General features: G+C 50.5%; 1 protein-coding gene and 1 pseudogene across 5 annotated transcripts in view; one reads left to right on the forward strand and one right to left on the reverse strand.

Moving 5' to 3' along the window:
- The first annotated feature begins 10,744 nt into the window (after window positions 1–10,744).
- The window catches only part of ADAMTSL3 (ADAMTS like 3), a 387,010-nt gene continuing 375,862 nt past the window's right edge, over window positions 10,745–21,892 (forward strand). For all 5 annotated transcript variants that reach the window (XM_069558966.1, XM_069558965.1, XM_069558968.1 and 2 more), the window contains exons 1-2: window positions 10,745–11,412; window positions 12,839–12,943. In XM_069558966.1, the coding sequence (XP_069415067.1) occupies window positions 12,875–12,943 (69 nt within the window). In that variant the 5' untranslated portion in view covers window positions 10,745–11,412; window positions 12,839–12,874. The remainder of the gene's footprint in view (window positions 11,413–12,838; window positions 12,944–21,892) is intronic.
- On the reverse strand, window positions 13,645–14,568 carry LOC138423724 (6-phosphogluconolactonase pseudogene; annotated as a pseudogene).

Raw genomic sequence — 21,892 nt, forward strand, 5'->3', positions numbered from 1 at the left:
TGAAAGTTTGAAAGTGTTAGTAGCTCAGTCATGTCTGACTCTGAGCTCCCATGGCCTATAGCCCACCAGACTCCTCTGTCCATGGGATTTCCCAGGCAGGAATACTGGGGTGGATAGCCATTTCCTTCTTCAGGGGATCTTCCTGATCCACAGATCAAACCCTGTTCTGCATTGTAGGCAGATTCTTTTCCATCTGAGCCACCTCTACAGATAACAAATGCTAGACAGGGAGAAGGCAATGGCACCCCACTCCAGTACTCTTGCCTGGAAAATCCCATGGACAGAGGAGCCTGGTAGGCTGCAGTCCATGGGGTTGCAAAGAGTCAGACACAACTGAGCGACCTCACTTTCACTTTTCACTTTCATGCATTGGAGAAGGAAATGGCAACCCACTCCAGTGTTCTTGCCTGGAGAATCCCAGGGATGGGAGAGCCTGATGGGCTACCATCCATGGGGTCGCACAAAGTCGAACACAACTTAAGTGACTTAGCAGCAGCAGCAGCAGCAGCAGACAGGGTGTGGGGAAAAGAAAGAAACCCTCCTACATTGTTAGTGGGAATGTAAGCTGGACCACCGTAGAAAACAGTATGGAGATTCTCAAAAAAACAAACAAACAAAAAATAGAAAGTTTAGTTCATAGCTGAAATATCACTTCTCCTAAGACATCTTTAAAAGCCCCATGACTAAATTAGTTTCCATCCTATGCAAAACTTTTCTAGCTCCTTGTGCTTATATCTCTGAAATCATTGATCACACTGTATCTCATTTGCTCCTCCAGGAAGAGCTGTATCTTATCATGCCACTGTATGCTTAGGACCTAGACATACCTGGCAAAAATTTAATATATATTGCAAAAAGTATAAATATTGCATTTTGCCGCATTTAACTGAATTGTTCATTAAGCCTAAAACTGAACAGATGTGAATGGTTGCATCTGAAGGAATTTAGTTCTTCATACTCATCCATAGAAAAATTTTGCCCAAGTCTTGGTAAAGAAGGGATAAAAAATGCTTAATTGGCTATCTAGACTCTCCTGAAGTTAAGTGTGTTTTGCAAAATGTAATACATAGAAATGTTTTTATTGAACTTATATTTGAAAAAAGACTTTTCAAGTATTTCTTTGTGGTGTTTCCAACCCAAATATTGCCAAGCGGACAGAGTAAGGAACACATAAGGAAGCAGACTAAACAGGCGGGTCTCATTTTGCAGTGTGGGGTGAGTGGCGTGCAGTGCAGCGCAGGAGAAAATTCTTTGGGGCACAACTTTCTTGACAACTTGTAAGAAAACTGGTATCACATTTTTAAACAGTGAAGTGTACAGAGTACTTTGCACTCTGTTCTTTTTGCTCAAATGAATCAATTCTGGAATAAAAGCTTGGTCTGGAATTGTCAGAGATGATGTGCTAGGTGTGAACTTTTTTTATTGAAGGATAATTGCTTTACAGTGTTGTCATGGTCTCTGCCATACATCAATGTGAATCAGTTATATATAAATATAAATATATATATATACACACCTTGCCTGGAAAATCTCATGGACAGAGGAGCCTGGTGGGCTGCAGTCCATGGGGTTGCAAAGAGTCAGGCACAACTGAGCGACTAACACTTTCTTACATATATATACATATGTGTGTGTGTGTATGCATGCTAAGTTGCTTCAGTCGTGTCTGACTCTTTGCGACCCTGTGGACTGTTGCCTGCCAGGCTCCTCTGTCCATGGAATTCTCTAGACAAGAATACTGGAGTGGGTTGCCATGCCTACCTCCAGGGAATCTTCCCCACCTAGGGGTAGAACCCATGCCTCCTGTGTGTCCTGCATAGGCAGGTGGGTTTTTTTTTGTTGTTGTTGTTTTTACCACCAGCGCCACCTGGGAGTGATTATATATATATATATATATATATATATATATATATATATACATATCCCCTCCCTCTCGAGCCTCCCACCCTCTAACGTGGAACGCTACTGAGCGCCAGGCTGGGTTCCCTGTGCTATATAGCAGCTTCCCGCTGCCCCACCCACTAGTTATCTATTTTACACATGTTATGTAAATTGGTACAGCCACTATGTAGAACAGTTCGAAGATTCCTTAACAAATTAGAAATAAAAGTACCATCAGTTCAGTTCAGTTGCTCAGTTCGTGTCCGACTCTTTGTGACCCCATGAACCGCAGTAGGCCAGGCCTCCCTGTGCATCACCAACTCCTGGAGTCTACCCAAACCCATGTGCATCGAGTTGGTGATGCCATCCAACTATCTCATCCTCTGTCATCCCCTTCTCCTCCTGCCCTCAACCTTTCCCAGCATCAGGGTCTTTTCAGATGAATCAGCTCTTCGCATCAGGTAGCCAAAGTATTGGAGTTTCAGCTTCAACATCAGTCCTTCCAATGAATATTCAGGACTGATCTCCTTTAGGATGGATTGGTTGGATCTCCTTGCAGTCCAAGGGACTCTCAAGAGTCTTCTCCAACACCACAGTTCAAAAGCATCAATTCTTTGGTGCTCAGCTTTCTTTATAGTCCAACTCTCACATCCATACGTGACCACTGGGGAAACCATAGCCTTGACTAGATGGACCTTTGTTGCAGTCCCACTACTGTACATATACCCTGAGAGAACCATAATAGAAAAAGACGCATGTACCCCAATGTTCATTGGAGGACTGTTCATGACAGGTGTGAACTTTTCAGGAAGTTAAAGGTAACTTGTTAAAGGAATAGATGGTGCCTGCCTTTGTTTTCTTTTTCTTACAATTTAGCCCTTTGATGAGTGACTGTTTTTCTGAAACGTAGCCTGTATTTCCATACATCCATAAACTTAATATGATGAACAAGTGCATTTGCAGATAACCTGAGTTTACGAGCATGAACAAAGCCCTTGCAGTGACCCTCTGATCCTCTCAGGCCCTACCAGTGTGAACAAAACTGTACCAGACCTATGGTGTCTTTTACTTCTTTTGTGCCTTTTACAGGTTTTCTGTAGCACCTTTAGGCTGCCAGTATCCCCTTTTCTGAGTAGGGATTCTGTCCCTTTCTAACTCAGAGCTTCTAATTTAGTCTTGAAAACTAGATGAACAAACCTGTTAGAATGATGTGCAAAGAAAGAAGCTATAGTCTTGAATGAGGCCTGAGTATTTGCTTGTATGCAAAAAGCTTATGGGCTTTCCCCTGGCTCAGTGGTAAAGAATCCACCTGCAATTCAGGAGAGGAGGGTTCGATCCCTGGGTCAGGAAGATCCCCTGGAGAAGGAAATGGCAACTCACTCCAGTATTCCTGCCTGGGAAACCCCATGGACAGAGGAGCCTGGTGGGCTACAGTCCATAGGGTTGTGAAGACTGGGACATGACTGAGCACAAAACACACACTTACACATACAATCAGAGTATGAGATGCACGTAAAACAGCCAAGTCAGCCCCCTCCTAGCCCTAGAGGCCACGTGAAGTTAGCCTTGGGTCTGGGGCCTGGAGAGTTTGCTGGCCCAGAGAAGGGTCACCAAAACCCACCTATTCCTTTGCAACACTTTGGGGGACTAAAGCTCTCCCCTGCCCAACCCCAAAGGTTTGGAGCTTTCTAGAAAGGTCTGTCCAACACCACCTCACTCTCCTGACAGAGATTCTGACTGGCTCAGACCTCCAGTGCTACAGAAGTATGAATGCCCAAGCCTCCTCCCTTGACATGATGGGTCTAGTACCTCTAAGAAGTCCTGAAATCATGGATCCGGCTCCCCAAGGGGCTCCCTGGGGATCTAGGTGCAGGACAAGAGCAGAAACCAAGAATGAGGGCGTGCCAAAGAGCACAAAGCCCCTCGCCGAGTAGGACCTTCACTCTTGTCACACCTCTTCCCAAGGGCTTTTTTTTTTTTTTTTTTTGCTTATGAGGCAGGAGACTTGAACACTTTTTATGAAGCAAATTTCTGTTCCAAAGACAGGCTCTGGACAGACAGAAAACTACCACCTCTAGCTGAGCTTGTTTTCCATGTGTGGTGGGGAACACCTGAGAAGCCAGGTGTGCAAGATGCTGTTGGGGCAGATGCTCTGTCCAAACCCTCGTCATGGGAACATACACCCACCTCCCATTTATGTGAGTGTGGCAGTCAGGGGCTTAAAGCCGGGACCTTCTCTGAAGCATCCATTTTGGCCTATGAGAGTGAGGCAGGAGAGAGATGGGCCCCAGGCTGAGCTGCTGGAGTTCCTCCCCAGTGGACAGATGCCCCAAAATAGCGGGAGTAAGAGAAGAGCTTGAGTCCTGCCCAGATAAAAGACCACATATTCCTCATTCTCAAGGTCTAGGAAATCTTCCTGACTACACATGCGCAGAAAGGCTGCTCGAAGGTGAAAAAGGGAGGGGCCACCACGCCATAGCAGCTGATGTCAACCCACCCATAGGCCTCTTCACTAGACTCCATCTTGGCTAAGAGAGTGGGTCAACCTGGGAGGATCCTGAGATGTACCATATACAGACTCAGAACCAGGCAAAGCGAGACGACTGGCCAAAGGAAACCCAGAACTGCTCCGTAAAAGTGACTCAAACTACCATGAGGGCATGACTCTCAGTCTCTGAGCCTGCCTGTGTGTCTATCCACACGTACCCTTGTGCACAGGCTGTCTCTGCTCTCCACCCATCCCTATTTGTGCCCCTTGCTCCCTTCCAGGTCTTTCCTATAAAAGCACTTCCCGGGCAAACTTGCACCTGGAAGATACCATGCTCACCTAATGTTTCCCCAGTGGATCTTCCGTGCCTTCTGCAGTCAACTCTAACTTCTCTAGGATTTGTCTCCAAGGGCTCCTGTGCGCCAAGCCTCCAGCACAGTCTTGAGTGTGCTTCCCAAGCCCATCTACAAGACCCGCAACCAGAAAGAGTAATTCTGTTATCAGGAACAAACTCAGGCCAAAGCCCTGACGTGACGTCACTTCTCAGGATAAAATCCACACATACCCCAAGAGCAGCATCACTGGTAGGAACTTCCTGGTCCTCTCTGTATGTTGTTGTTGTTTAGCCACTAAGTTGTGACCGACTCTTTGTGACCCCATGGACTATAGCCCAACAGGCTCCTCTGCCCACAGGATTTCCCAGACAGGAATACAGGAATGGGTTTCCATTTCTTTCTCTACCTCTCTATATATCTCTGAAACAAATGTTGCATTGTTGTGTCTGGTTGTGGTCAGTAGGCGATGCTGGGAGACGGATAAGGGAGACTGGGAAGGCAGGAGGATGGATTTTAGGGAGGAAATGGAACTTGGTTTCTTAGACCTCTCCAAATTGAAAGGCATTGCCTTTGTCCCCAGGTGGTGGGGGTTCTCATGAGGGGAGAGTCCAGGAGCTAGGCAGTGAGGGGTCTGAATCCCCCCACCCCTACCTCCCCTCCCCCACCCACCAGAGAGAGATTGGTTCTGCAGTCCCACCCAGAAGCCTGATCAGACAGATATAGCTTTTAGGGGGTTCATTCCCTTCTGTTCTTACCATTCCCCAATCTTCCCCACCTCCATGTCTTCGGTAATGTCTTGTTTAAACACGGTGGCAGGTTTCAGGGGAGAGGGGAGTGGGTGGCAGGGGGGAGTAGTTACAGGGACTGAAGGATGGCTCTGCATTTATACTTGGGTAGAGTGATGGAGGAGAGCTCTCTGGGGGTGATTAGGCATTGAATCTGGGGATAGGACCTGTGAGGTTCAGCCCACCCTCCCAGACTTGGGGAGTTTGCTATCTTGATGTAACAGGAAAGAGCATACCTGACTCCATGTTGGATCTGTTTCTTTTAAGCTTTGCTTCCTGTTGCTTTTGGTACTCTCATCACTAAAAGGATGCGGTCTGTGGCTGTAAGCACACATAATGGCCTGCCTCAGGGAACCCTGCCCCTCTGCCTGATGTTAAACTAAAGTACCTTTGTTCAGCTCCCCGGGAGACACCCTGACCTCTGAAGAAATTAATACATCTTCTCCTAGCTCCCCAGTGCTGGCCAAGCCAGGAGATATTCTGCAAGACCCATGGCCTTTTTATTTTACTTCCTCACCTCTTCCCTCTCTCTGTTCTATAAAAGAAACTGGCGTCCAGACCCCATAAGATGGTACTGTAGTCCTCCATCTTCTCAGATGCCTGGCTTTCTGAATAAAGTCACTATTCCTTGCCTCAACACCTGGTCTCTTGATTATTGGCCTGCTGTGCAGCGAGCAGACAGAGCTCGGATGGGTAACACTAACTCACAGTGCCTTAATGGCACTCACAGGACTGACTACTCAACCCGCCAGGGTGAGCAGGAAGGGGAACTTCCATCAGGGAACTGGTGATGCTTCGCCTTTGCTTTGCACCAGTTCCCTGATTGTTCTCCCAACTGTTCCTTGAGGGGGCTGGCCTGATGTTCCCCGGCACTTGTGGGAGAGAAAGGCTCATCCCTGGCCTCCTCCTCGGTGTGAGCAGTCCCTGGAGGCTGACTCCAGAGTCAAGAGTGTGCCAAGGAACATGAGACAGGAAGTCCCCGCTGAGCCATTAATACCTGAGAGCCCAGCAGCTCAAAGCTTCTAACAACCCCACCCTCCTCCACTGCAGCAGCCTTCTTGGTGCCTTCCTGAGTCAGAGCGAGTGCCGGCTGCCACTGCACAAGCATAAGCTCCCTTTGAATTCTCCGTTTCATTTGGAATATTCATGTGATTTTTGCAATAGGCTCTATTTTGGAATGTGAATGACGTGAGATGTGGTATTGTCTAATTGCTAAGAACATGTGGTGTCTAAACCTTTGTCTACATCAGTCTCCTAGTTTGTGAAGTAGAATAAACATGATACCCCACAGGCTGGTGTGAAAGTGAAAGTCTCTCAGTCTTTTACTCAGTCTTTGTGAACCCATGGACTATATAGTCCATGGAATTCTCTAGGCCAGAATACTGGAGTGGGTAGCCATTCCCTTCTTCAGGGGATCTTCCCAACCCAGGGATCAAACCCAGGTCTCCCACATTGCAGGCAGATTCTTTACCAGCTAAGCTACCAGGGAAGTCCAAGAATACTGGGGTGGGTAGCCTATCCCTTCTCCAGCAGATCTTCCTGACCCAGGAATTGAACGGGGAGCTCCTGCATTGCAGGTGGATTCTTTACCAGTTGAGCTACCAGGGGCTGGTGTAAGGACAGAGTTAATACCAGCAAAGTACCTGGAATAGAGTCTGGTATATTGTGTTTGGAATCATTATTCCTCGACCATACCTTGACAGGGGCATCCCAGGTGGCTCAGTGGTAAAGAATATGCCTACCGTGCAGGAGACATGGGTTTGATCCTTGGTTCTGGAAGATTCCCTGGAGAAGAAAATGGCAACCCACTCCAGTATTCTTGCCTGGAGAATCCCCATGGACAGAGGAGCCAGGCAGGCTACAGTCCATGGGGTCACAAAGATTCGGACCTGACTGAGCAATTGATCATGCAGGCATGTTATGCTCAGCTCAGGCTTTGAGTTTACACCTTGACAGGAGAAGCACACACAGTCAGTCCTCATTACTTGCAGATTCCGTATCTGCGAACTTGCCTACTTGCTAAAATGTATTTGCAGTCCCCCAAATCAAGATTTGCAGCACATTCATGTTCTCTGATGAGGGGTGAAATTTTGAGTTAAGTGAAAGAGGAGAGTGAAAAAGTTGGCTTAAAGCTCAACATTCAGAAAACGAAGATCATGGCATCCAGTCCCATCACTTCATGGGAAATAGATGGGGAAGCAGTAGAGACAGTGTCAGACTTTATTTTTGGGGGGCTCCAAAATCACTGCAGATGGTGACTGCAGCCATGAAATTAAAAGACGCTTACTCCTTGGAAGAAAAGTTATGACCAACCTAGATAGTATATTCAAAAGCAGAGACATTACTTTGCCGACTAAGGTCCGTCTAGTAAGACTATGGTTTTTCCTGTGGTCATGTATGGATGTGAGAGTTGGACTGTGAAGAAGGCTGAGTGCCGAAGAATTGACGCGTTTGAACTGTGGTGTTGGAGAAGACTCTTGAGGGTCCCTTGGACTGCAAGGAGAACCAACCAGTCCATTCTGAAGGAGATCAGCCCTGGGATTTCTTTGGAAGGAATGATGCTGAAGCTGAAACTCCAGTACTTTGGCCACATCATGCGAAGAGTTGACTCATTGGAAAAGACTTTGATGCTGGGAGGGATTGGGGGCAGAAGGAGAAGGGGACGACAGAGGATGAGATGGCTGGATGGCATTACTGACTCGATGGACGTGAGTCTGAGTGAACTCCAGGAGTTGGTGATGGACAGGGAGGCCTGGCATGCTGCGATTCATGGGGTTGCAAAGAGTCAGACACGACTGAGTGACTGAACTGAACTGAACTGATACACGTGTTCCTAGCTCAGATTCATCCAGGCCCCATGTTCCACCTTGTTTCAGCTCTCATACTGTAAATAAGCATTCTCTGATGGCCTATTCAGTGCCACTTTTCACGTTTTATTCTTTTTTTTTTTTCTTGGTGATTCTGTTTAAAATGGCCCTCAAGAGCAGTGCTGATTTGCTCTCTCATGCTCCTAAGCAGAGGAATCCTGTGATATGCCCTGTGCAGAAAAGCCTTGTGTTAGAGATACCTGTGAGATAAACTTACTTGGGCACAAATTGTGGGTTCAGCATTAATGAATCAATAATATATGTTAAGTAAGATGTCTTTAGGCAAGGCTATGGTTTTTCCAGTGGTCATGTATGGATGTGAGAGTTGGACTGTGAAGAAAGCTGAGCGCCAAAGAATTGATGCTTTTGAACTGTAGTGTTGGAGAAGACTCTTGAGAGTCCCTTGGACTGCAAGGAGATCCAACCAGTCCATTCTAAAGGAGATCAGTCCTGGGTGTTCTTTGGAAGGAATGATGCTAAAGCTGAAACTCCAGTACTCTGGCCACCTCATGCGAAGAGCGGACTCACTGGGAAAGACTTTGATGCTGGGAGGGATTGGGGGCAGGAAGAAAAGGGGAGGACAGAGGATGAGATGGCTGGATGGCATCACCGACTCGATGGAAGTGAGTTTGAGTGAACTCCTTCCGGGAGTTGGTGATGGACAGGGAGGCCTGGCGTGCTGCAATTCATGGGGTCGCAAAGAGTCGGACACGACTGAGCAACTGAACTGAACTGAACTGAAGATATCTTTAGAGCGTCCCTGGTGGCTCCAGTGGTAAAGAATCCTCCTGCAGTGCAGGAGACGTGGGTTTCATCTCTGGGTGAGGAAGATCCCCTGGAGGAGGGAATGGCTACCCACTCCGGTATTCTTGCCTGGAGAATCCCATAGACAGAGGAGTCTGGCGGGCTACAGTCCGTGGGGACACAGAAGAGTCGGATATGACTTAGGGATTATACAACAAGAATAACAACAAATATGTCTTTAAGGGGAAACACACATAAATTAATGTTATGTATTGATCAGCTGACAAGAACGTAGCTCAGAGGCTCAGTCGTGTCTGACTCTTGGTGGCCCCATGGACTTTAGCCCACCAGGCTCCTCCATCCATGGAATTTTCCAGGCAAGAATACTGGAGTGGGTTGCCACTTCCTTCTCCAGGGGATCTTCCTGCCCCAGGGATAGAACCTGGGTCTCCCACATTGCAAGTGGACGCATTACCATCTAAGCCACCAGGTAGCTTTATAGCTCAGAGGCTGGCAGGAGTTGAATCCTGTGCTTTCCCCAGGAGCAATGGTTTGGTATTCCCAAATTCACTTTAAAGTTCTTTTGACTTTATGAGAACAAAACTCACATGGCAAATAAGGAGAATCAATTGTACATGGCTGCAATCTTTCTGGTTTAGCCCAGCCTCCCCTGCACTTAGTGACCAGTCTCTCCTCTGCCCCCTTCACACTGACTGTCTGCTGCTCACTTCCCAAAAGATTCCAGTCCTTCTACCCGGAGTGGAGAGACAGAGACAGTCTTGGAGGTCCTCCTCTGGGCCAGAGGAAGTCCCACAGTGAGGAAGGGAAGATGAGGGAGGTAGGCAGGCAGCACCAGCTCCCCTGGATAAAACTCTGCCACCACCTGTAAGGTACCAGCCACAGAAAAGGCAGGAGACAACCTTCAGGGCTGAACAGTGGAGCCTTTAGAGAAAGGAGATGAGGGCTCCAGCCTTGACTTTGCAACTCATTGCCTACAAGTTATGTGTCCCTTGGGTCTCAGCTTCCCCATCCATGAAATGGGAAGAATGCTACTAACACCATGGGGCTCTTGTGAAGATGAGCTGCACATGAAGAGCTTGGCACATGGCTGGCACACACTAAGCACCCAAGGAAATGGGGACTGTGAAGACTTAGCCCTAGGCATAATGAGATTTTGAAAGCCATCCCGAGGCCCTTGTATTCACACCTCTGAGATTAGGTCAAGGCCTACTTCTCACCACCTCCACGAGGAAATTCACCCTACTCCGGGTCCCTGACACCGCCACCCCAAATCTCAGGCCCGGGCACCCCAGTGTTTGGGCAGCTGCGCAGCTCTGTTACCCAAGTTCGGCTCATAGCAAGAGGCACCAGGTCGCTGGTGGTCCCTGGTAGCCAAGGGTCCGAGTGGGGAGCGAGCTCACCGGAGTCCACTGGCCCAGGCCCAGAGTGTGCTCTGGGCGCCGCTGGAGGTGAAGGCGGGCAGGCCGGGAGGGGCCACTGGTCTCCGACTTTGGTCATGCCTGGCCGGGAGCGCCGGAGGCTCGCAGGCACGAGCCAGCGGTTCCGGGCAAACCTCCGTGTGGCCGCTGGGCCTGACTTAGCAGAGTCGGCGCCCGGGCCCGGGCGGGGCGGGCGGAGGTTCGGGGAGGTTGGGGCGGGGGTTGGCGATGGCATCCCCGCTCCCGGCTCCGGCTGAGGCGGGGCGTCCCGGCTGGCTCGCGGCTCAGCGGCCGCCTTTCCCTGCGCGCCTGCCGGCGGCGGCGGTGGCGGCGTCGGCAGTCCCGGCTCTTGGCACCACGCCTGGCGGCCGGCCCAGGGCGAGGAGTGGCTTCCAGGAAGCGGGCGGAGGAGCGTTCCAGCCGAGTCTCGCCGTCGCCGCAGCCCCGCGCACTCCGAGCCGCCCGGCTCCCGCCCCTCGCGCGCTCCCTTCGAGCCCGCGGCGTCCCCGGCAAGGGCGGAGGGCGCGGGGTCGACGCGAGGGCGGGCGGGCGCCCGGGCGCGCTGTGCACTTGCCGGGCGGTGCAGGTGGCGGCGCGCGCCCTCCGCTTCTGGGCCGGGGCCAGCGCCGCGCTCCGCACGCCCGGAGGGGGCGGGAGAGGCGGGGCGGCCCCCGTCCCAGCCCCATTTAACTTCTCGGCGGCGGCGGCGGCGGCGACGACTGCGGCGCCGCGGGCTGGAGGCCGGCGTCGGGGAAGGTACGGGTCCCGGATCCCGCACGAGGTGTGGACCGGGCCGCTGCCGTCCGCCTCTCCCCAGCGCGCGCCGAGCCCGCGCCGCCCGGCTGCAAGTCCCGGACGCTTCTGCGGCGCCAGGTGGGTGCTCGGAGCTTGGCGCCCGGGGGCGAGAAGGCTCTTCCACCGCGGGTGTGGGGGAGAGCAAGGCGGCGCAGTGGGGTTGAGGGGCTCCGAGCGGCAGGGCACGACTCGGTTCCCGGGAACTTCAGGACCCGGGCCCTCGGCGAGGCTCGGAGACCTCTGGCCGGGCAGGCTCCGTGGGTCCCAGTGGTTTAGGGGAGAGACATTCGGGGACGCTTGAGCGTGAGGGAACTCCACCGACTTGGGGAATCTTCGGATTGGGGGCTTTCTAGGTAGAAAACAGGCTGACAGCAGCTAGTGGGCTCGGGCGTCGGAAGCTCCTGCCGCTTGGCAAGCGGGTTGCGAGCGCCCAGAGCGCCAAGGGCTGCGCGACGCGCCCGCCGCGGCCAGTGGCGGTGCGGGACCCGGACGCAGCGGGGGAGCGGGGACCGCCGGGCGGCGGATACTCGGAGGAGGAGTGCGCGCTGGGGACCGCTGGTGCGAGCGAGCGAGGGGGGCGCGCAGTCCCAGGGCCCCGCACTGGCCGCCTCCCTTCGGCCCAGAGTCGCCGCCTCAGGTCGGAAACAGCAGCACATTTGCGGATCGCATTAGGCCAGGCCCTTAATGCTTTCTCCAGATGGAGAGAAGCCACCGACCCGCCCCCGGACACCAGCTCGCCAAGGCGCCCGCGAGGCGAAGCGAGAGGCGAGGGTGACCTCGGCTTTTTGGCTTTTCCAGGCTTGACCCATCCTGATTTCCCTGCAAACCGTCAGGAGGACTCTGAGGAAAGCCCCCGCTGCCCTCCAGCCTCCCGCTGGCTTGCCCTCACCTATTGTGCTCGTGGGCTTCTCCAAGGCTGTACCCTCTGAACCCCTCCTCACTCAGCTCGCTGGCTGCAGGGCGGGGGCTCCGAGGACGATGAACGGTGTCTTCTGGTGGGGAACTAGCAGAAGACCCGCATGCCAGTCCTAGAATGGTCACTGTCTTGCGGTGTGATCTTAGGCAGGCTCCTTCCCCTCTCTGGGTTGGCTTAGTAGGGCTTACACTTATTTGTGCCTGAAGTAGCAGAAGCTGGCAGGTGCCCTAACCCTTGGCTCCACGCTGGCTTCCCTGAGTCGGATGCCAACAGCCACACCCTGCTGCTGACAAATGGGCTGGGAAGTGGTTGGTGCAGAGATGGCTTGGCTTTTGGAGGGCTGGAGGTATGGGCTGCACCGTGCAGGCGGGTCTAGATCCCCTCCTGACTTTGATATGGACTCCTCCTAAAGAGAGTCCCAGACAGCCTGTACTCTACAGTAGGTAGCTCCATCCAAGGGCCAACACAAAGCTTTCCAAGACAGTATGTGGGGCTCAGGGTTACTCCCTCTGTTGATCTGGTAAGTCATGAGTGTTGCCACTGCTGGGTCTGGAGCTGAATGGAAACCAAATCTTTTCTCCTCTTTAGGCTACAAGTGAGACACCCCTGGGGAGACCCGACCCCATGGCTTCCCTGAAGAGCCCCTGGTGGCTGCTAATGTGGCTGGTCTTCATGCACTCTGCCCTCCTGCAGGTAATAAGATGGGGAAGAGGAATGGTGGGCATCCCTCAGTTTACTTAGGAGTATTATTCTAAATCACCTAAGTTGTAGTGTGGCTGATGTTAATCGTGTACCAAAGAGAATCTAATATTGTTTCTTACCTCCAGCAAATGGTATTTCTCTTTGCCTTAGCTGTAAGAATAATCCAATCCCTTGGGTCCTCTCTGAGTCCTAATACCACAGTGGATACTATATACAAGGGGTGGCTTGGGGCTGTGATGGATCCTGTCTGTTTCAGTCTGGAATGGCTGTCTGCATGTGCCCTGGAGGGGCATACGGCTGCTGGAGGCCAGGGCGTGATGAATGGGCAGAGCCCAGGTTCTGGCCTTAGTTCAGCCACTAAATAAGTATTCTGTGTGTATGTCCATCAACACATACTGTTTTGTAGTTCTTTTCACTCTTTCTTTCTCCCTGTCTTCCCTTTTTTCCCTTTCCCTCCCTCTTTCTTTCTTTATACACACAAATACTCTTTCTAGTAACTGAGTCACCTGAGTCACAGCACATAGCCTGAGACCCCTGGCAGCACTGGTGGCTGCACCCTTTCAGCTTCCACTGGCACAAAACTGCTTTTCTAAAATAAAGTCTTTAGTGGGCTGGCAGCAGGTCCCAGCCCCGGAAGGCCTCTTCCTACTTGGGCTGTGCATAGTCTCAGCTATAGCATCTCTTGGTGCTGGTTACAAAGTGGAATACTTCTTGAGAGGCAAGGTCAGGAGTTGGGATACTGCCTCTTCCAGAAACCAGCCAAGTCTCCCTGTGCAGAGCTGGACCAGGGTGGTGGAGACTGGTTTTCCTCCTCGTCCTCCCAAATGTGCTTTAGAATGGCTGTCTTGCCTGCTCCACTGGCCACGAAGATGAGAGCACTAGCTGTGTTCAGCAGGGAAGTGTGAGGGTCCCGCGCTGCTGAGGTGGCTGGGGGAATCGCCGATGGGGGTGACTCCTGATCGTGCAGGAGATTGGGGTCTGGGAAGGGTGAACAGGGGCTGCCATCGGGATCTACACCCAGAATCAACAGATTGAAAACCAGAATGAAATCCCTTAGGAAGGCCAGTCTCAGCTTCTTGGCGCAGTTCTCAGTCGCTGCCTCCACAGGCAGCTTGGGGTCAGTGGTGATCACTTGGCTGGTGGGGCTGGGCTGCACGGCAAGCAGGTGGGTCCTGTAGAGGCCATCTGGGTTTTTGGATTGCTGGAGGGGAAGGGCATGAGGTGCTCATTGGAGAAGCCCAGTGTCCGGTGAGGAGGCTGGTGCACCTGGTGGGCGGAGCAGCAGTGGCCCATGGCTCACAGTCCCCGCACCCAGATGAGGCTGCCAGCAACAGGTCAAGTGCAAAGCTGCCCACTGTACTACTGGTTGTGCCAGCAACTGGCCCGGCTCAGCTCCTGCAGGCTCCGGAAGATGGAGTGGAGGCCACCAGTATGCCTGCCCTATGCAGCCTGTCTTTAGTCTCTCGTCTTTCCCGCCAGTCTGGAGGGGGACTGCTCTAGCACTGTATCATCATATACTTTCTGGGCAGACGCCAACCAAGGAAGGAAGCTTGCCTTGCCTGAGAGGCAATTGGGAATAGCTGAGACTGTGGCAAAGTTGATGGTACCTTCTCCATCTCTTAAGGGCAGCCTCTACTCAATTCCAGCCATCATTGCCAAATGAGAGTCCAAACTCAGGGTTGCTGGATCATATTGTTGCTCAAGATAGCTGGTTATCCAGACCTCCTATGTGATCTCCCAGTTTTTAAAGGGTTGCAAGCCAGACAAATATATTTGTAGACTGGATTCAGCCAAGCAATTTGTTGATGATTTAGGCGCTAACTCGTGTCTGACTCTTTGCGACCCCATGGACTGTAGCCCGTCAGGCTCCTCTGTTCATGGGATTTCTCAGGCAAGAATACTGGAGTGGGCTGTCATTCCCTTTTCCAGGGGATCGTCCCAGCCCAGGCATTGAACTCGGGCAGTCTGCTGCACTGCGTGTGGATTGTATGTGGATTCTTTACTGGCTGAGCCACCAGGGAAGGTGCAGAGCAAGATTTCCTGGCTATCCAGTGGTTGGGGCTTCGCCTTCCAATGCAGGGGGTGTGGGTCTGATCTCTGGTAGGGGAGCTAGGATCCCACATGCCCTGTGACTGAAAGACCAAAACATAAAACAGAAGCAGTTTTGTAACAGATTCAATGATGACTTTAAAAATGGTCCACATCAATAAAACCTTTAAAAAATAATAAAGTGCAGAGCACATCTAAGTATTTTGTCCTGAGAGCTGCTTCGAACCCATACTGCACCCTGTGTGAATTAGAACATGCTGGTCCATTCAGTATCTAGTGTGAATTGGAACAAGGAAGCCCCTCCCTGATCATGTAACTTGTCATCACATGGCTTAGTGGCCTCTGTACTCTCAGGGTCTGGCAAAGGCCCTGACGCTTAATAAGGCTCTAACATCTCTTAGATGGGCTTGTGCACATAAATAAAGAGATACACCCTTAGAGAGATTAATCAGACCTCTCTGCTTCGCATTTTACTCTCAGACTTAGTGTTTCTAAGGCCCCTTTCAGCTCCAGTGTCCCATGATTTCTGTGACTCATACAGAACTGGCTAGTGAGGTACAGCTTCTCCCCCATTATTCACTTTATTGATGCTACCCCATCCATATTTTAATAGATTGCTTTTATTAGAACAGATGTAAATCTTTTCAGGGTAACCTTAGGATTTCTGTGGTCAGCGAGGTGTAGGGTTGGGGCATGGTGGGTGGAGACTTGCTTTTCCATCTCATCAGATCTGAAACAGAGATTTGTTCCTGGTCAAATGGGGCTGAGGCTTCACGGCACGGGGTTTCGTTTTGTTTTCTTCCACCCTATAAAATTAAAATGAGCTTTGAGGCAGTCTGTTGACCTTTGGCCAAGGGCAGTGCCTCCCCAGCTTGAATCACTCACTGACCTCTTGTTGATTTTTCCATATCTGTGTGGCTTGGCAGTGTTGATTCCATGTGTGGGGCAGTGTGTGCACAGGAGGCTGTAAGTGGAGATTTCAGGCTAGTTGTCTTTATCATCTGCAGCATCGGCTGTTGGAATCCCAGCTGCACCACTTCAAGGCCTGTCATACAAACATCTCTGCATCTCAGTGTCCACATTTGTAGAGAGGGGGTGCCTACCTCACAGACTTTTCTGGAGGAGTCAATCCATTGTGAACGGAAAAAAAAAAGCTGTCTGGCATGACTTCCCAGGTGGCTCAAAGGTAAAGAATCCACCTGCCAATATAGGATATGTGGGTCTGATCCCTGGGTGAGGAAGATCTCCTGGAGAAGGAGATGGCAACCCACTCCAGTATTCTTGCCTGGAGAATCCCATGGACAGAGAAGCCTGGCAGACTACAGTCCATTGGGTCACAAAGAATCAGACACGACTGACTGAGTGACTAAACAGCAACATGTAGTAAAGGCCCTTGATATATTAACCTTTTAAAACAAATGTTGTCGTTCTATCGCTGAGTCGTGTCTGACTCTGTGACCCCATGAAGTGCAGCATGCTAGGCTTCCCTGTCCTTCACTGTCTCCCAGAGTTTGCTCAAACTTGTGTCCATCAAGTCGGTGATGCCATCCAACCATCTCATCCTCTGTTGTCCCCTTCTCCTCCTGCCCTCAATCTTTCCCAGAATCAGGGTCTTTTCCAATGAGTTGGCTCTTCACCTCAGGTGACCAAAGTATTGGAGCTTCAGCTTCAGCATTAGTCCTTCCAGTGGATATTCAGGGTTGATTTCCTTTAGGATGGACTGATTTGATGTCCTTCAAACAAGCTAAGTGTCTGTAATTTCTGCTGGGGAACTGTAGGGGGCACCCAAGAGGCATCAGCTGAGAAGGGAGAATGCTGCAGAGGCTGGGAGGTGGGACTTGATCTTCTCAGGGAAGGTTCTCTGCAGCTGTGGGTGGTCCCATCACACGGCCTGGGTGAATGTTACAGTGAAGGCTAGATCAGTTTCTGCTCCTGAGGGTTGGATACTTGGTTATCTCCTTAGTGTCAGCCTGGATTTGTTTCAAAGCTGCCCCTCCTCTGAGGATTTGGTTGTTTGGGGGACCCTTGGAGTCGTCTTAGAAAAAAAATTGGGGGAGGGGGCCACACCACATGGCACGTAGAATCTTAGTTCCTTGACCAGGGATTGAACCCATGCCGCCTGCATTGGAAGCACAGAGTCTTAATTAATCGCTGGACAGCCAGGGAAGTCCTCTTGGGGTCGTCTTTAGTCTCTCTCAGATGGTAAAAGCATCTGCCTACAATGTGGGGGACCTGGGTTCGATCCCTAGGTTGGGAAGATCCCCTGGAGAAGGAAATGGCAACCCGCTCCAGTACTCTTGCCTGGAAAATCCCATGGACGGAGGAGCCTGGTAGGCTACAGTCCATGGGGTGGCAAAGAGTCGGCAGACACAACTGAGCGGCTTCGCTTTCACTTTTCCTTATAAGTGCTGCCACCACCATGCTGAAACTGAAGCTCCAGTGCTTTGGCCACTGGATGTGAACAGCTGACTCACTGGAAAAGACCCCGATGCTAGGAAAGACTGAGGGCAGGAAGAGAAGGGTATGACAGAGGTCGAGATGGTTGGATGGCATCACAGACTCAAAAGACATGAATCTGAGCAAATTCCAGGAGATAGTGAAGGACAGGGAAGCCTGGCGTGCTGCAGCTTATGGGGAAGCAAAGAGTCAGACATGACTGAGCGACTGAACAGAACTGAATGAATCATTCTGGGTTTTTCTTTTTTGGCTGCATTGGGTCTTCTTTGCTGCATGTGGGCTTTGCTGCAGTTGGCTGATGGAGAGTTAACAGCCCTGTGAGGCTGAGATGCAAGGAGGAAGGGATGTGCCAATTCACTTAATAAAAACTAGATTATCTTTATTGAATCAGCTAAAACTGAAGTCTTTATAATCACTGACCACAATAATCATGATAGATTGCAGAGCAAGCCATGAGGTCTGCAGCCTCGTTTTCCTAACTCGCTCTTGACCATTTCTGGAGGAGCTCGCTGTTCCCTTCAGTCAGGCAGCTGGAGAGGCCTCCCCTCTTCCTGTCATGCCCTGGCCCTGGATGCTTCCTGTTGCTCTGGGCCTTCTCCTCAGGGACCCAGATCTTCCCTGAGAAGACAGCTGCTGCTGTTCCAACCCTCTTCCAGCCTTCTTCATTGAGAAGTCTCAGCTCAGGCAGATATAAACACAAAGCCAGTCACGGGCTCCAGCTATGCTTGGCCAAATCCAATCTGTTTCCATGCCTCCGTGCACTCTTGGGCAAATTCACTCGCATTTATTTATTTATTTATTTTTATTTATTTATTTTTAGATTTTTGGCTGTGCTGGGTCTCCGTTGCTGTACACAGGCTTTCTCTAGTTGTGGCGAGTGGGGGCTACTGTCTAGGTGTGGTGTGCGGGCTTCTCATTGCAGTGGCTTCTCTTGTGGAGCGCAGGCTTTCGGGTCCACGGGCTTCAGTTGTTGCTGCTCCCAGGCCCTAGAGAATAGGCTCAGTAGTTGTGGCACACAGATTTAGTTGCTCTACAGCATGTGGGATCTTCCTGGACTGGGGATCGAACCTGTGTCCCCCGCATTGGCAGGTGGATTCTCAACCACTGGATCACCAGAGAACCCTGCATTTATTAAACGTCCAGTCTGATTTAAAATTTCAATTCCCCACTTGATTTAAATCTCATCTCCCTTCTGTCTAGTCTAGCCTTAACACAGGGCTCCAGGTAACTGAAGTGGGGTTGTACTGAGATCCATTCTCCTCTCACCTCAACCAGTGGTGAGGACTGGTTTAGAGATCTTTCTTCCTTTTAGTTATTTTGGATCCAGCTCTCCTGAAGCTGGAAGCAAGGAGAGGGGATGGGGAGAAGGGCAAACAGCTCTTAACTGGATGCCACTGTGTGGTCCTTGTCATCATCTGTCCGGCTCTCATTGACTCTCTGCACCCCCTGGGTGGCACGTGTGAGTTCTTCAAAGGGTTCTGCAGCGCCTGCCTTTTCTGAAGCAGGAGGCCCAGCTCTGGCTTGTCTCATACTGCTGGGATCCTCTTCCAGGCAGCCCAGTTGAGTGGATGCTGACAGAATGGTTTGAATCCAGATCCTTTGGTGTTGACCACTTGATCCATGGGCTTCCCTGGTGGTTCAGTGGTAAAGTATCTGCCTGCCAATGCAGGAGACACAGGAGACTCAGAGTTGATCACTGGATTGGGAAGATCCTCTCAAGAATGAAATGGGAACCCATTCTAGTATTCTTGTCTGGAGAATTCCATGAGAGAAGTGCCTGGAGGGCTACAGTGTTCACATCCATGCTGTGCAGATGGTGGGGGTAGAGGCTGCTCCAGCGCTGCCTCCTCCCTATCTGGACAGCTCCCTTCAGTTCTCCAGTCTTTCTCTGCCAGGACAGATCAGTGGATCCAGTCTAAGCTGATGCCCACCTGGAGAATGGACTGACAGTCCCTCCTTGCAGGGATCCCCGATTCTATGAGTGATTCTTTTTTTTTCCTTCAGTGCATCTCAGTTCTCTGTCTTAGACGGGAAAGAGTGGGGTGTTGGCCGGTGATCCTTCTTAAGGAACTCTAAGGGTGAGATCCACCTTACGTTGGTAGTTCTCTTTATTTTTTCTTATACTTTTTTTAAAGTTTTTTTTGATGTGGACCATTTTTTAAAAAGTCTTTATTGAATTTTTTATCATACTGCTTCTGTTTTGGTTTTTTGGCCACAAGGCATGTGGGCCCTTAGCTTCCTGATGAGGGACTGACCCTGCACCCCCTGCAGTGGAAGGCAAATCTTAACCACTGGACCTCCAGGGAAAGCCTGGTAGTTCCCTTTAGAATGTGGATACTTAGATCCTCTTTGTCATCTGCTCTGCCTCCTAAATTCCAGTGTTTTGGCATTGAGAAAGGTCCCTGTGACTATTTTGATAGATATCAATTTTAATTGATAGAACCAATTTTAATTGGTTCTAGTCCTAGGGCTGGGGCTTCCCCGGTGCTGCAGTGGTAAAGAATCTGCCTGCCAATGCAAGAGACACAGGTTCAATCCCTGGGTGGTCGGGAAGATCCCCTGGAGGAGGGCATGGCAACCCACTTCAGTATTCTTGCCTGGAGAATTCCATGGACAGAGGAGCCTTGCGAGCTACAGCCCACAGGGTCGCAAAGAGTCAGACACAACTTGGCAACTAAACAACAGCAACAACAAGTGAACATTTTTGATCACTTATTTGAATGCATGGGTTTCTGATTCTTTGCAACCGTATGGACTATAGCCCACCAGGCTCCTTTGTCCATGGGATTTCCCAGGCAAGAATACTGGAGTGGGTTGCCATTTCCTCCTCCAGGCGATATTCCTGACCCAAGGACTGAACCAGCGTCTCCCGCACCGGCAGGAGGATTCTTTACCACCTGAGCCATCGTCTTGTTTCTGGCTGTTTCTAAAAGCTGCTTAGTTCCAGAGTTCTGCTGTTCGCCCCGTTCTCTGTCTGTCCACACGCTCTCCCCGGGCAGCCCCAGTCACTGCCGGTTTTTCTCTCCAGAGGCTCCTGCCTGGGGTTATCATCTGAGCAGTCAGGTCTCATAGTGATTCAGGCTTTCAAAGATAGGCTTTTAATATTCTCTTCAAATAGGATTATATCTACATTGAAAAGATAAAAAAGTGTATTTTTACATCAACTGTTAAATGTAAACATTGGAAATAAAACACAATTTTAATAACTTCCTTCCCCCCCTTCCTCCTTTTCTCTCTTTCTCCCTTCTTCTCCCTTCCTTTGTTTCTCTTTCTTCCTCTCTCTCTTGTTCTCTCTTTTCCTTCCTTCCTCCTTTCCTCCCTCCCTCCCTCCCTCCCTCTCTCGTTTTTTTTTTCCCTCTCTCCCTTTCTTTCTTCCTCCCTCCCTCCCTTCTTCTCGCTCTCTCTTTCTTCCTTTCTTCTTGGTGACCTCACTAAAATGGAAGAGGCCCAGTATCTCTGAGAGATTTCCGCCTGCCTCTTCCATGAGCTGCAGATTAATATATCCATGAACTGCTGCATGCTTCCACCAGGATATCCCTTGGAGGCCTCAGCACTTCCTAAACAGAAGTCCTCCCCACCCACCCAGCTCTGTCTCAGTGCCCGGATTCTCCACGTTCTGCTCATTTGACCCAGACTCCTGGGATCTCTCTGGAGACCCTCTTCTCTGTTGCCCCTGCCCCGTACCCCTCAACTTCCCTTTTTCCATCTCAGAAATGGTTCTTCATTCGGTTTTGTCCTCTTGGTTTCTACTGACACTAAATTTGAAGAGTAAGATATTTAACAGCATGGAGTATGAAGTAAGGATGAACAAAGTTACTCTGTGGCTACACTAGAGAGGACCTTGCCGAGCATGCTAAATAAATAAATGATAAAGAGGGCTTGGCTCAATGGGCAGTACAGAAGCTTTGGGCGTTGATCAGGAGGTGATGGGAAAGATGCTATTAAGACTCCTTTGGAGAGACTTCCCTGCTGGTCCAGTGGCTAAGACTCCACACTCCCAATGCAGGGGGTCCAGATTCAATCCCTGGTTGGGGAACTGGATCTCCCATACCACGACGAAGAGTTCGCATGCTGCAACTAAATATCCCAGATCCTGTGTGCTGCAAATAAGACGTGGCACAGCCAAAGAACTAAATAAATAAATATTTTAAAAATTTTAGAATGATTCCATTGGACCACTAGGAGCACATTCAAGTCAGAGATGCTTGGTACATTGTTGGTACCAGTGCAGGTTGGTAATGATGAGAACTTTAACTGTTCACAAGAGTACATGGGGTGGGAGATGGGAGTTAAGTGGGGAGAGGGGTCAGGGAGTTAGTCATTGACCAGAGGGTGTGATTCTGGGCACCATTTCAGAGCCTGAAGGGATAGATCTTGACTAGTGAGTATGTGGGACTGATAGAGAACAAAGGAAGTATGGAAGATTCCTTTAGG

The sequence above is a fragment of the Ovis canadensis genome, chromosome 18 (assembly GCF_042477335.2).
Source record: "Ovis canadensis isolate MfBH-ARS-UI-01 breed Bighorn chromosome 18, ARS-UI_OviCan_v2, whole genome shotgun sequence".
Lineage (NCBI taxonomy): Eukaryota > Metazoa > Chordata > Mammalia > Artiodactyla > Bovidae > Ovis > Ovis canadensis.